This window comes from Mustela putorius, unplaced genomic scaffold (assembly GCF_011764305.1).
Source record: "Mustela putorius furo isolate JIRA1106 unplaced genomic scaffold, ASM1176430v1.1 tig00000867_pilon_pilon_pilon, whole genome shotgun sequence".
NCBI classification, from domain to species: domain Eukaryota; kingdom Metazoa; phylum Chordata; class Mammalia; order Carnivora; family Mustelidae; genus Mustela; species Mustela putorius.
In genome coordinates this window covers 2,123,869-2,138,786 of record NW_025421501.1, presented here as the reverse complement: position 1 = coordinate 2,138,786, position 14,918 = coordinate 2,123,869, and the positions used below count along the sequence as shown (strand labels likewise).

The following is a 14,918-nucleotide window of genomic DNA, read 5'->3' as shown; positions in this document are numbered from 1 at the left end:
TTTATGAGAGAGAGAGAGAAAAAGAGAGAGAGGGAGCACAAGCAGGGGGAGCGGGAGATGGAAAAGTAGGCTCCCCGCTGAGCAGGGAGCCCCATGCCATGCTAGGATTTGGTCCCAGGATCCTGGGATCATGACCTGAGCTGAAGGCAGATGCTAAACCCACTGAGCACCCAGGGGCCCCACTGTGAGGCATTTAAAATGGAGTTAGACCCAGATGTGGCTGGCCTGTGCCACTACTGCTTTTTGCTGGTGTGGTTCCTGCAGTGCGTTAGGGACTAGACAGGGTTAGAGAGGGATGTAAAGGGGAGGCTTCTGAATTGGTTTGCCTTTCAGTTTGCCCTGCACAGAACCTGGGTCAAGGGGACCAAGTTTAGGGCTTTTCCCCTTTCATTGCACCATATTCCTTGCTTGTGCATAAAATCCAACCTTGAAGAGGAGTTCTCAAACTTCAGCTTGCAGCAGAATCACTGGGAAGGCTTTTTATTTTATTTATTTAGTTATTTAAGGATTTTATTTATTTGTCAGAGAGAGAGAGAGAGCACACAGCAGGGAGCCGCAGGCAGAGGGATAAGCAGGCTCCCTGCTTAGCAAGGAGCCTAATGGTGTTTCCATCCCAAGATGCTGGGATCATGACCTGAGCCAAAGGCAGAAGCTTAACTGACTGAGCCACTCAGGCACCCCTTTCTGCAAATTTTATATGGAAACTTGGAGGCCCCCCTTCCCGCTTCCCTCCTCCCAAAAAACCAGACATAACTGGCCTGGTCCGTTTTGTGTAGACTGAAGAGAGGCAAGTAGAAATAAAACCGTCTTGGGGTGCTTGGGTGGCTCAGTGGGTTAAGCCGATGCCTTTGGCTCAGGTCATGATCTCAGGGTCCTGGGATTGAGTCCCGAGTCCGGCTCTCTGCTCAGCAGGGAGCCTGCTTCCCTCTCACTCTCTCTGCCTGCCTTTTTGCCTACTTGTGATCTCTCTCATCAAATAAATAAAGAAATAAAATCTTTAAAGAACAAACAAACAAACAAAAAACTGTTTGCCTCATGTCCTTTCCTCCACAACCCCACTTCAAAAGCCACCTTGTCTTGGCCGTTGGCATTTCAGGCCCCAACCAAGACACTAGTGATGTGTTCTTTTCTTTCCCGAGAAAGACTACAACGTGCCGTATGAGACCTCGGATGTTTTCTGGGCAGCCAGCACCAAGACTGCATCCTTCCCTTTGTCCAGAGCTTCAGGAAAAGAAAATTCGCTTGAAAACAGGAGGGGCGAAGCATCTAATACTGGTAAGTCAGCTTGTAGCAAGAAAGCTAATAGACGGGAGATCGGGAAGTCCCGATGGGTTTGGGGCGGTGGGCACAGGGCAGTAGCGTCTGGGGGTGGCAGGTTTTGGAGATGAACATTCATTTGGCATCAGTGGTATGTTGGCCTCACCGATCCTTATTACATAATCGAATCCCACATCCAGTAGGGGAGAAGCGAGAATTGAAGGTGGTCATTATAACCTTATTAAAGCCCATGTTTTCACTTCTCCATCTTGGTGCCTCTGAGAGATGCCTGAAAATAAAGCTCAGAAAGGGAACTATAAGAGGGTTTCCTTTGGGTTCTCCCTCTGCCCCGGGGCCACAATCCCTTGTCTGGCCCCTCCCTTTTTGGCATAGGGGACACCTGTAGAGGCCAGCCCACTGGTGCCTATCTTTTGCTGCACTGGATTCAGTCTTGAGGAGGAAGCAAAAGCAGTGGGGAAGTAGGGCATAGCCTCAACGATTTCCTGAGCTGGTTTGTGTGAGGCGAGAGCTCTATGTGACCTCATTATAAGAAACACAAAGCATCAATTCTCAGGCACTTTTCATCTGGAAACTTCCAGATTTCATAAACAGATAAGAGAGCGTAATCACCACGCACATAACCATCACTCAGTTTCGATAATTATCAATACTTGGCCCCTTCATGTCATTCATTTGTCCCTTTACAAAATTGTTTATATATTTTTTCCCCTTGCGATATTCTAAGGAAATTCCAGGCACAAGGCCATTTCACCTGAGTGGGGCAGGCTTTGCTGCTATAGGTATCCTACCTGAGCTGGGAAGGCTAAAAAAGTCCTCGTGCATTTCGTTGGGGAGGTCATTATTTCCACTCTGGCAGAAGAAACGATAAAAATCCAGGGGTCTAAAAGGGTGGATTCTGATGAGCTCTATTTCTGGGGAGAGGGTTTCTGGAGGGCTTCTCTTGGCCTGGAGTTATTGCAGAATCAGCCTCATCCCGCACCTTTCTCTCACTTTCCTCTAGATGGACAATGGAAGAGTTCCATCCAGTGCATTTTAGAGATGAATAGCCTGTTTTCCGGAAAAGCAGGCCTGTCGAAGGCCGAATACACGCCCTCCAATCTGTTGGTTGACTTGGATGTCGTCAAACACCTGTCGTCCGGGGTCAGCAAATACCGGGACTTCATCCGTTCCCTGCCCGTTCACCTCTCCAAATATATTCTAAGTATGCTGGGCTGTACTGGGGGATTTCTCCAAACACCGTGGTGCCTCACGGGCTGGCTGGGAGGTTCCCAGGTCCATGTTTTTTTTTTTTTTTCAGGTATGCTGGATAAAAACAGCCTGAACAGGTGTGCCTCCGTGAGCCAGCACTGGGCCATGCTGGTCCAGCAGGTCAAGATGGAATTGTCCATGCATCCTTTCATTCAGAGCCATATCACCTTCTTGCAGGTACTTCCTGTCTGGAGGGGGAGGGGTCGATCTGGAGACCCGCCTCCTTTCCGCATTGAGGTTGGCCTGCCTGGGGGCCTTTCCGGTCTCTTCCCTAGATCCTCAGTTGGCCTCCTGCCCCGTGTTTGTTGCTTTGTAGGGTTCAGTAGTGACTTCCTTTGTGTCTGTTCTCCCCATTAATCACCCCATGGTCAGCGCATCCAGGAGGGAGGACATATATGGAAACCTCTCAGGAGGAGAGAAGGCAGAGCCTTCCTGAAACCTCACAGAGTGGGGGATTGTTTTCACCAGAGAGCTTTACTGTGGCTTTGGCAATGAGAGGACCGTGAGTGTGTTCCTGGAGCAGCCTCACGTGGTACCCAGATGTTTCAAAGCCCACAAAGTATATTCTTGGGTCAAGATGCTCTTCTCCTGGAATAGTGTCCACCTCTGGCATTTTTTTTTCTTTTTTTTTAAATTTTTTATTTTTTATAAACATATATTTTTATCCCCAGGGGTACAGGTCTGTGAATCACCAGGTTTACACACTTCACAGCACTCACCAAATCACATACCCTCCCCAATGCACCTCTGGCATTTTTACTTCTGTTTCTGGCCTTGCCCTATGTCATGGGTTGCTGGTAGCTTGAGTGTTTCCCAGCACAGATAGATAAGAGAAGACACGAAGAGGCCGGCCTTGTGAGGCAGACCACCCTCTGGGAAGTGGAGGACTCTGGCCATGTCCTCCTGGGGTCCCTCCATGTGTTTTGTCCACCTTATACCAGTCCGCGCACACTACCAGCCTCATGGGCCAGACCTGGGCCTTCTTTTGCCAGAGTTTACCCGCCATTCAGACCTTGCCAAGGACGAGTTTCCCCCCTTCTCTTGGGGAGTAAGGGCCAAGAGTAATAACCATTTTCTGTTTGTTTTTTCCCTCAGGGATCCTACACAAAGGGAATCGATCCTAACTATGCCAACAAGCTTTTTATCCCAGTTCCTAAAATAACCGATAACGGGAAGTGCATACGTGTGAAAAATCAGAAATTGAAACTCAGAACAAAGGTGAGTAGCAGTGGCATCTGGGGCAGGTCACCGTGGCGTCCTGTTCTTAGCCAGGCTGCAGTCCAGACTCAGTCGTTATATGAGGGTAGAGGAAGCGGGAGGATATAGGATATAGGATATAGCACATGGATTTAGGGCCTAGGAGGCGACATTCCCTAAGGGAGACCAGAGTTCGGTGCTGTGTGTCCTTAAGCAAGTGACTTCCTCTCCTTCAGCCTGAAATCCCTCATCTGTTAAACGAGTGGATGTCAGGGATGGTTGGGATTTTCCTTAACACCCGTCAGGCCACACGCATCCAGAGGCTGTGAGGGTCTGTGGCTCGGGAATGGAAGGGCCAGGATGGGTCTAGAATGTCCAGGGTCCAGAATGGATTATGCTTTCTCCCCTCTCACTTCCAGGTTTATTCTAGAATGAAGGGGCGCAGTTACTTAACCGTAGACTCCCCCATACCAAATCTTGGGCAACAGTGAAGGACAGAAGAAAGGCTCTGAGCTCTCTCTACAGTTTATCCAGGCCTGGTGGTCATTCCTGAAACCATCAGATTCTTGCTGTCTCCTCTCTGCTCAAGGGTCTTCTATTTTCAAATCTGTCCCACGGGCCTCAAAAGAATATTCAGTAAGGGGTATCCAGACTGTAGCTTCTCGAAGGCAACTGTGTATATGAGTTAGAATTCGAGGGATAGAAAGGACCAGAGTGACCATCCAGTTCTTCTGTCCACAGAAGCCGGGCAGGTCACAGGAATGAGGGCGGTTGGGGGTGCGAGTGGGTGTGTCAGAACCATCAGGAGCTGGAGACTTCCCTCTCCATCCGAAGGGGCCAGGTGCTACACAGCTCCCACGAGGTACGGCCATAGAGACTGGACCTCAGCCTCCCCATCCATCTGAGCTTTCAAGAAAAGTCAGAAATCTGAATTACCTTGTGACATCTCTCATTTTCCTTAAATGTGGGCAGCCAATTAAAAGCATTAAAAAAACCCCAAAACTATGGGAGCCAAAGAAAACACATCTGTGAATTTCATTTGACATGAATTTTATTTATTTATTTATTTTTTAAAAAATGATTTATTGATTTATTTATTTGACAGAGATCACTAGTAGGCAGAGAGGCAGACAGAGCGAGAGGAGGAAGTAGGCTCCCTGCTGAGCAGAGAGCCCGATGCCAGGCTCGATCCCAGGACCCTGGGATCATGACCTGAGCCAAAGGCAGAGGCTTTAACCCTCTGAGCCACCCAGGTGCCCCAAGACCTGAATTTTATATCTTTGAATCGGCCCATTCACTCGTGTGACCGATGGAAAGACCGAGGTGCTGAGAGTTTCTGGTCTCCTTGACAGAATGACAGAGATACAATAGGACGCAGACCCGTTCTTCCTGAGCTCGGTGCTCTAAGTATAACAGAGCTAACACCCTGCTCTGGGTGACATGGCTAGTAACTGCCTGACTGGAAAGGAAGACCCAGGCAGTGTTTGATATTTTAGAAATGTTGTAATTTTAGGAAAGAGAGAGAAACAGGTGAAGCACTGTGGACAACAGACGAGAAACATGGAAGACCCAGACGAGGAAGCTAAGGGGTCTGCTAGGGAAAGTTTAGGAGAGTGCTTCTCAGGGCTGGTGACTGCCATGGGGAATGAGTTTGAGTGGTGTGCCCGACATAGTGCCAAGGGCTTTGTACACATAATTCACTTGATCTTTGCTGTAGATTGGGTGGATATCATCGCTTCCAGTTTCTGGACGTGGAAGTGGAGGCTGAGAGGTTCCAAAAATCGCCAAAGGTCTCCTAGCTGCTCAGTGGCAGAGCTGGGATTTGAATCAGGTCTTTTTCCTGATTGACTCCACCATGGAGCTTCTGGGCTCTCAAAACTTGGCCAATGACCAAGAGCCAAGTTACTCCAGCCCAGGCTGTGAGAAGCCAAGGAAGACTTGATGAATTCAAGGCAGGATATCAGAGATGCTTGGACATTCGAGGGGAGGCAGGTTGAGAGATTCAGGGGCAAGGCTTCTAAGGTGGACGTCACTACTGGGTTAGAGATCAAGGAGGAGGTTGAGTCCAGAAACGCAGGCATCCCAAGGAAAAGTCTACAGGCACGGAGAAGAAGGCCATGTAGGAAGCCTTGAAGAGATGTTCCCAGGAGGGCTCCCAGGTCCAAATGTGCTGCTGTGGTCTTCTTTGCTTTCATGGTAAAGGCACTCTGTGTTTTGGTTTCCTGCTTGCATGGTTGGCATTTCCTGCTATTTGAGGGGGAAGAGTATGGCTGGAAAGAGGAGTGATAAGCGAGAGTCTGGTTGAGTCATCTCTAGCAGAATTTGGCCTACCTGGCATGCCACAGTGGCTCAGAAAGTGTCCCATGGAGAGAGGGAGGGATGGGGGGAAGAAGGAAGGAAGGGAGGAAGAAAAGAAGAAGGAAGGAAGGTAAGAAAGATGGAAAGAAGGAAGGAAGGAAGTCTTAGAAAAGGAAGGAAAACACCCCTGTTGAGACTTGATAAAATTGGTTTCTTCTTCCCGAGGCTCAGCTATATATCTCACCTGCAAAATGATGAGAATAATTCGTGGGGCCAATGGTGTCCTCCGTGAGGCAGCTGTAAGGAGGAACCAAGCTTGCCTCTATGGGCAGACTTTGAGGCCCAAATGCATAGTGGGTGTAGTTGTGACTTCACATACAGTTTGAGTTCCCACCAGCACGCTCTGTACCCTCAGGTCAATGCAATAGGCCCATGGAACCTCAACTTCTGCAAAAGATCTGGCCAGAGGGCACCTGTCACTTTATTTTGTGAGCATTGCTCTTTGTGAGCCCATTTTTTTGGGAAAAGTTGAGCGATCAGCAATTCATGGAATCAGAACACACAGAAAATACAAAGAGAAGGAAGACAAATCAGGACCCTTGGTTCTCCATGGATTACTTTGGGGTCTGCTCCGGGGTCCTTCCCTCCCCACACACAGTGGCAGCCACAGCCTGAAGCAAAAGAATCCTTGGGACCTTATGTCCTTGCTGGGGGCGCCCTCGGGGGTGCATGTTTGGGGCGGGGGGTAAAGTTGCCGCTGTGATTTGACTTTGTGTTCCGTTGTTAGAATGACTACAACCTGTGGGCCGCATACCAGAACCAGGAAACTCAGCAGGTCCTAATGGAGGAGAGAAATATCTTCTGTGGGACTTATAATATCCGTATCCTCTCAGACACGTAGGTACCAGGGCCAGAACCCAGGTCTTCGGGGACCCTTGAATTACTCACACTGGCGTCTATAGGATTTCCATGACCCTGTTCACTTGGAAAGGCAATCCTTCCTCCCCTCAAGCTCAAGTCCCGCAGGAACATGAGATCCCCTTCGGAGAATAGGGCTGGATGTTTGCACCATTCTCCCCGTGGCCAGAGGACACTTTCCTGTTGTAATTTCGGGTTACTGACCAACTTTCACACAAGTCACATGCATGAAAACATTGCTTTTTTTGGAAATATTTGTATGGTTTTATTTCAATTTTAGAAGTGATATATGCTTAGTACAAAGAAGAAATCCACTAAATACCATAAAATGTATAGAGAAAGGCAAAGACCTCCTATAATCTTCATGTATATTAGTACACAAATTAATATTCATTTTATTAATATTCATGTATACTTCTGTATATTCTAGAATTTTCTTTGCATGTATATCTATAAGTTTTTTTTTAAATGATTTTATTTATTTGACAGAGAGAGACACAGCTAGAGAGGGAACACAAGCAGGGGGAGTGGGAGAGGGAGAAGCAGGCTTCCCGTTGAAGATAGAACCTGATGTGGGTCCCGATCCCAGGACCCTGGGATCATGACCTGAGCCAAAGGCAGCTGCTTAATTCACTGAGCCACCCAGGTGCCCCAGGAATCAACTTTCTGCCATAGTTTAGGCCTCGGATTTCACTCTTTATTCATAAGGTTTTGTGGAGGCTGCCTCTCTCTATTTTATTTTTGACTGTGAATGTTACTTACAGATTACATCTTGAGCAGTCAGTAAGGGGAAGACACAGCAGATAGTGGAAAGGCAAAGTTGGGTTTTTATAGATGGCCTGGTGATAAGTGCCCTTTGGAAGAGATGATGGTGACTGAACTCTAGATGTAACAAGGGGAATGAGGACAAAGATATCAAGAATTACTTTTCGTATTCAGACATGACTCCATCCATGTTTGCTGAAAAAAATCCCCCTTTACTCTATGGTCCTGGTGTTACTAATAATCGTGTCCCCTTTCACAGTGAAAAAGTCTCGTTTTGGACAATAAATGATTTGGTCGTCTTGCTCATATTTTATCTATTTGCTAATAATCTTATGACTGGAAAATTAACTTACCCTGTTTTACTAGACTGCAGGCTCGTTGAAGGCAAGATCCGTATCTTGATTCATCTCTGTATTTCCTATGGTAGCTCTTAGCACAGTACTTTGAACCTGACATACACTCATTGGGTATTCGTTAAGAGAGAGGAAAAAAAGAAAGAAACAGTGGGATATGCAGTTGGCATCAGGCTTCCAAGCTGTGTTCTTCTAATGTTTTCCATAAAAAAAGATTTCTGTGGTCAGACAAGTTTGGGAAATGATGCATATTCAGCAGAATATCCTCTCTTGATGATTTATCATATATTAGTATATTCTTTTTTAATAGTTTTCCTGTTGTCTTTAGGTTTTCACCTAAAGTGACTTGATATGGTATGAGGTCGGGGTCCACCAGGAGTGTGCCTTCTGCTTTCCATTATACCACCCCTGCAGGGGACAGTCATCAGACGAAGGGAGTTCTGGAAGGACACTAACTTTTCTTTCATGGACCATCTTTTTCTGCCCCCGGCAACTCAGGTGGGACCGAAACAGAGTCATCCACTATTCTGGGGGAGATCTGGTCGCAGTGTCATCCAACCGGAAAATCCAGCTTCTAGATGTCATACAAGTAAAGGAGTTACCCACTGAGTTCCGAGGCCATGCTGGGAGTGTCCGCACCCTCTTCTTGTGTGAGGAGGAGAACTTTCTACTGAGCGGGAGTTATGACCTGAGTATCAGGTGAGTGGTCCAAAGGAGTTGTGGTCCATCCCACCCAAGGCCTAAAGTCAGCTTGTGGAAGAAGCCTGCATACTTTTTCCTCTTAGTATTTATTGAAAAGTTATCCTAAGTAATGCTCTCCTAAATGATATGGATAACCTGTAACATATTTTTCTTTATTTGGCAAGGTAGAAACCAATAATTTATATATTGTTTAAACTTCGAATGAGATTAATTTATAGCCATTATCAGATCTATTTTCTGGTTGAGGAATTGAATTGGAAGGTATATTATTTTTAATTTTTGAAGATTTTATTTACTTATTTGAGAGAGAGCAAGAGAGAGAATGAGCGGGGGAGGAGCAGAGAGAGAGAGGGAGAGAGAGAGGAGCAGACTCCCCACCGAGCATGGAGCCCGATGTGGTACTTGATCCTAGGACCCTGAGATCATGACCTGAGCCAAAGGCAGACACTTAACAGACTGAGCCACCCAGGCACTCCTTGGAAAGTACCTTTTTTAGTGCTCTTAGATGATGGCACAATTTATAGTTCTTTTATAGATGCCTTAGGAAAAGGTGTTTTTCTGTGGATATCACATATGATATAGAAGAAAAATGGTGTTTAAAAATGTATATATACATATGTTTTTTGACAATGTAGTAAACATCCATGTACTATACTCAGGCCAAGAAATAGATCATTACCATTCCCCAAATCTCACTGTGTGTCTTACCTTGCTTTCTTCCTTCCAACCAGAGGTAATGTTACCCTAAATTTTATACTAATTATTCCCTTGTATTTCTTTATAATTTTGCTAACTATTTATAGATCTCCAAAAATATTGATTACTTTTGCCTATTTTTAAACTTATGTAAATGGAATTGCATTAAAAAATTCACTTATAGGGCGCCTGGGTGGCTCAGTGGGTTAAAGCCTCTGCCTTCAGCTCAGGTCATGGTCTTGGGGTCCTGGGATCGAGCCCCACATCAGGCTCTCTGCTCAGCAGGGAGCCTGCTTCCTCCTCTCTCTCTGCCTGCCTCTCAGCCTACTCATGATCTCTGTCTGTCAAATAAATAAAATCTTTAAAAAAAATTTTTACTTATCCTGGATTCTTGTACTGAACCATGATTTTGAGATTTATCCATAAGATGTAGGTAGCAGTAATTTATTTTCATTGAGACACTGTCTTTTGTTGGATGAATATATTATAAATTATTTCATCTTCTGTCAATGGATATTTGCATTGTTTCCATTTTTTTATTCTTTCAAAGAATAAACATCTGCTGCTACAGGTGTTCTTGGATGTGTCCCCTGACATCTATGTGCATGAGTTTGTTCCTTTTTTTCAAATTTTATTTATTTATTTGACAGAGAGAGAGAACACAAGCAGGGGGAGTGGGAGAGGGAGAAGCAGGCTTCCCTCTGATCGGGGAGCCTGACGTGGGACTCGATCCAAGGACCCTGGGATCATGGCCTGAGCTGAAGGCATAATGACAGTTATATTAGGTTCTACTCTCATCATCAGGGGTAGACCCCTACCAATATTTACTATTTGATGCTCAATACTGACAACATTAACTGCCAATCTGCTGCGACCTCTTTTCACTTCTTTGATTACTAATGAGGTTGGGCATATTTTCACACGTGCGTATTAAGCTTTCCAGAGAAAGAGAACCAGGGAGATGTGTGTGTGCATAAAAAGATATAAAGAGATTGATTATCTCTTTATAATGAATTGGCTCACAGTGTGGGCCTGCAGCCGGGAGACCTAGGAGAATTGGGGGTGGAGATAAGTCTGCAGCTGGTTTGAGGGAGCATTCCCTCTTGTTGGGAGTGCATGGGGGGAGGTTGGTCTTTTTGTTCTGTTTAAGCCTTCAGTTGATTGGTTGAGGCCTATCTACATTATGAAGGGCCATGTGCTTTACTCGACATCCATTGGTTTAAACCTTGATCTTGACCTAAAACAGCCTTCAAGCTGACCCATAAAATTAACCATCACAATATGTTTTAGAGCCATTTGTGCTTTTTCTTCTATGAAATTCCTGTTCAGTTTTTGTTGTCATTTGGCCTATTCTTCTGTTAATTTATTTATTCTTACTGATTTGTTGGAGTTCTTTATATATTTTGGATACTAGTTGTTTTTTGTGTTGCATATTCCTCCTTCCAATTTAAGACTCCTCTTGTCACCGTGGTGACTTTTGATGAACAGAAATCCTTAACTTTAAGGTAGTTGACTTTGTGGACTTGACATGTTTAAGAAACGCCTCCCTTTGGGGAAGTCCAAAAGACATTCTCCCGAAGTATCTTTTCTCAAAAATTTTTTTAAAATTTAAAATTCTTTTAGTTTTAAAGATTTTATTTATTTATTTGAGAGAGAGAGAGAGAGAGAGAGAGAGAGAAAGAGAGAGCGGGGCAGGGGAAGGGAGGCAGAGGGAGAAGGCAGAGGGAGAAGGCAGATGTCTGCTGAGCAGGAAGGTCCAATATGGGACTCGATCCCAGGTCCCTGGGATCATGACCTGAGCCAAAAGCAGCTGCTTAACTGACTGAGTCACCCAGGTGCCCAGTATCTTATTTTTGTTTATATTTTCATATTGATTATTGCTGGTATAGAGAAATGGTGTTGATTACTATAGATTGTTCTTGTATCTAGCAACCTTGTTAACCTCTCATTGGTTTTAAAAGTATATGTGCTGGGGCGCCTGGGTGGCTCAGTGGGTTAAGCCTCTGCCTTCGGCTCAGATCATGATCTCAGGGTCCTGGGATCGAGCCCCGCATTGGGTTCTCTGCTTGGTGGGGAGCCTGTACCCCCCTCTTCCTGCCTCTCTGCCTATTTGTGATTTCTCTCTCTCTGTCAAATAAATAAACAAAAACTAACAAAAAGTATATGTGCTATGTAGATGGTCTTCCAGTCAGGAATAATGATAATAATTATCTTCTTTACCCATACTTTTATACTACATTTTTCTTTTTCTTTCTTTCTAACTTTACGTTGGCCTTCCAGTTAAGTAGAAGCAGTAAGAGCAGACATCTTGTTATCCTTTTTGAAGGGAGTACATCTATAGTTTTTTTTGTTTTACTAAGTATAATTCTTGCTGTTATAACTTTTTTAAAATAAGTTTGTGAAATCATTAAGTTCCTTCTATTCCTACTTTTTAAATTTTATTTTCTTTTTTTATTTTAAAGATTTTATTTATTTGAGACATATATAGAGAGACAGAGTACAAGCAGGGGGAGCAGCAGAGGAAGAAGCAGACTTCCTGCTTAGCAGGGAGCCTGACGCAGGGCTCTATCCCAGGACCCTGCGATCATGACCTGAGCCAAAGGCAGATGCCTAACTGACTGAGCCACTCAGGTGTTCCTCTTTTTATTTTTTTTTTAAGTTTATTTATTATTTAAGTAATCTCTACACCCAATGTGGGGTTTGAACTCATGACCCTGAGATCAGGAGTCACATGGTCTTCTGACTGAGCCAGCCAGGACTTCCTATTCCTATTTTCCTAAAAATGTTTGTCAGATATCTTTTCTGCCTAACTAAAGAAAAACAACCTGAACATATGGTTGGCTGTGTTGCTAGAACAGAAATTCAAAACCTGCTTTTCTTCAGGCCACTGGGATATATTTAAATGCACTGTGGGCGCATAGCAGACTCTGACAAACCACTAAGGCCACAGGACCTTTGGGAATGTTAGAAGGGAAAGGGTAGCACATTCAAAGAAAAACAAAAGAAGCATTTATTAATTGTTTATTGTGTGCCAAGTCTCATAAGAATTCTATGAGGTAACTACCATTCTTATCCTCAATTTACATATGAGGAAACTGGGATACAGAGTGGTTCACTAACTTATCCAAGATCCTACAGCTCATAAGTGATGGACCTGGGATGGTACCTGGGGCCCCCTGGCTCCAGAACCCACTATCTTAGTATCACTCTTTGCCCTGCAAACGCAAACTGGCTAATGTAGAAGTCTGTATCAGAGACAGCTGAGAGACCTCGGGCAATTTTGCTTATTAAAAAATGATGTGACTCATACATGCTTCCATGTATTTCTTAGATATGTCTCAGAAATACACATAAAATATTTTGGATCTAAGTGATTGAAGTAAATGGTTCTATTGTTCTTTTTTATTTTTTTAAGATCTTATTTATTTATTTGACAGAGAGAGATCACAAGCAGGCAGAGGGGTAGTCAGAGAGAGAGTGGGGAGCAGGCTCCCTGCTGAGCAGAGAGCCTGATACAGGGCTTGATCCCACTACCCTGGGATCATGACCTGAGCTGAAGGCAGAGACTTAACCCTTTGAGCCACCCGGGCATCCCCAATAGTTCTATTGTTCTTGTTTGAAGATCAGCTCTTCTGTTGAATCAGTGCCATGGATTTTAAACCTGGGGGTAATTCTAGAAACTTCCACCTAATACCAACCAACATTTATTAAGCATTTTTGACATGTTGATCACTGTTCCAATGTTACATGAATTAATGGAGGGTTTCTCAATTTGGGGCTGTAAAGTACTTCATGTGAAGGCTGTCCTGTGCATTGAGAGGTTGCTCAGCAGTATCCTGGGACTCTACACACTAGATATCCATAGCATGTCTCTCCCCAGTGGAGACAACCAAGAATGTCTCCAGGCATTGTCAAATGTACCCTAGTGGTGGTAATCACTCCTGGTTGACAATCATTGCATTTGTGTATTTAATTCTTTGCTAAAACTGCTATGAGGTGTAACTATCATTGTTATCATTTCTAATCTACCAGTGAGGAAATGAAGCCTACGTAGAAGTTAAGTAGCTTTCCCAAAGTTATGCCTAATGGCTGCTGCAACTGGGATTCAAATCTAGGTCTCTGACTCTGAGCTTGACCATGAAACTTTGCTGCCTTCCAACAGACTGTTGGTTTAAGGGAGGTCGTATATAGTATGATCCCTTTGGGCCCTCAGAAAAAAATCTCAAAAACATTTTTTTGGCCTGATTCCTGCAGATCCTGGGATCTGAAAAGTGGAGCTTGTATACGAATCTTCAATGGCCACCAGGGGACAGTCACTTGCATGGATTTATATAAGAACAGGCTCGTATCTGGAGCAAGAGATTGCCAGGTGAAAGGTGAGAAAGAAATGCCTTGACCTTTCTTAGAAGTTCCCCCAAACCCATGAATTGTCAAAATGCTGTTTTGCTCATTTCTGTAGGACGATGTTCTTTTTTTTTTTTTTTACATTTTATTTATTTATTGACAGAGAAAGAGAGAGCATGAGCAGGGAGAGTAGCAAGCAGAGGGAAAGGGAGAAGCAGGCTCTCCAAAAAGCAGGGGGAGCCTGATGTGGGACTCGATCCCCGGACCCCAGGGATCATGACCTGAGCCGAAGGCAGTTGCCCAACTACCTGAGCCACCCAGGCGCCTGGTAGACATTCTTCCTTCCATGCATCCATCCATCCTTCCACCCATCCATCCATCCTTCCACCCATTCTTCCATCCATCCATCCATCCATCAACCCACCCACCCAACCACGCATCCATCCATCCTTCCATCTATGAATCCATTCATGTAACAACTGTCTGTGGAATACCTACAGTATGCTAGACACTGTGTTAAGTCCTAAGGGAAAAAAACAATATGATATGGCCCTTTCAATATGGTTTTTTATCTCCTCAAGAGGCTCAATCTTTTAACAGAGATAGATAATAAATATATAATTGAGGATATAATAAATATGAGTAATAATGGCTGCCACTTCCTGATTACTAACCTTGTGACTGACACGGGTACTTTACACATATTATTTATTTATTTGTTTGTTTGTTTTTTTAAAGATTTTATTTATTTATTTGACAGACAGAGATCACAAGTAGGCAGAGAGGCAGGCAAAGAGAGAGAGGGAGGAGGAAGCAGGCTCCCTACAGAGCAGAGAGCCTGACGTGGGGCTCTATCCCAGGACCCTGGGATCATGACCTGAGCCAAAGGCAGAGGCTTTAATCCACTGAGCCACCCCAGGCACCCCACACATATTATTTATTAATTTAACCCTCACAAGAAGCTTCTGTGGTGAAGGCAGATGAGGAATCCAAAACTCTAAGAGAAAAACAACTTGCCCCAAATCAGAGCTGCTACGTGATAGAGTGGGGATTTAAATCCAGGGCTGTCTGACTCTAAATCACGGGCTCCTAACCAACATGTGGATTTTTTTTTTTTTT

At 44.6% G+C, this 14,918-nt stretch overlaps 1 protein-coding gene across 4 annotated transcripts in view; it reads left to right on the top strand.

Annotated features, from left to right (window-relative positions):
* Nucleotides 1-14,918, top strand: part of CDRT1 (CMT1A duplicated region transcript 1) — a 33,243-nt gene that overhangs the window by 1,015 nt on the left and 17,310 nt on the right. For 3 of the 4 annotated variants that reach the window (XM_013060347.2, XM_013060346.2, XM_013060348.2), the window contains 7 exons: nucleotides 1,144-1,275; nucleotides 2,279-2,479; nucleotides 2,576-2,703; nucleotides 3,622-3,744; nucleotides 6,809-6,918; nucleotides 8,556-8,756; nucleotides 13,710-13,831. In XM_013060347.2, the coding sequence (XP_012915801.2) occupies nucleotides 1,144-1,275; nucleotides 2,279-2,479; nucleotides 2,576-2,703; nucleotides 3,622-3,744; nucleotides 6,809-6,918; nucleotides 8,556-8,756; nucleotides 13,710-13,831 (1,017 nt within the window). Of the gene's footprint in view, nucleotides 1-1,143; nucleotides 1,276-2,278; nucleotides 2,704-3,621; nucleotides 3,745-6,808; nucleotides 6,919-8,555; nucleotides 8,757-13,709; nucleotides 13,832-14,918 lie in introns of all 4 variants that reach the window. The other variant, XM_045085396.1, reaches the window with a different exon arrangement.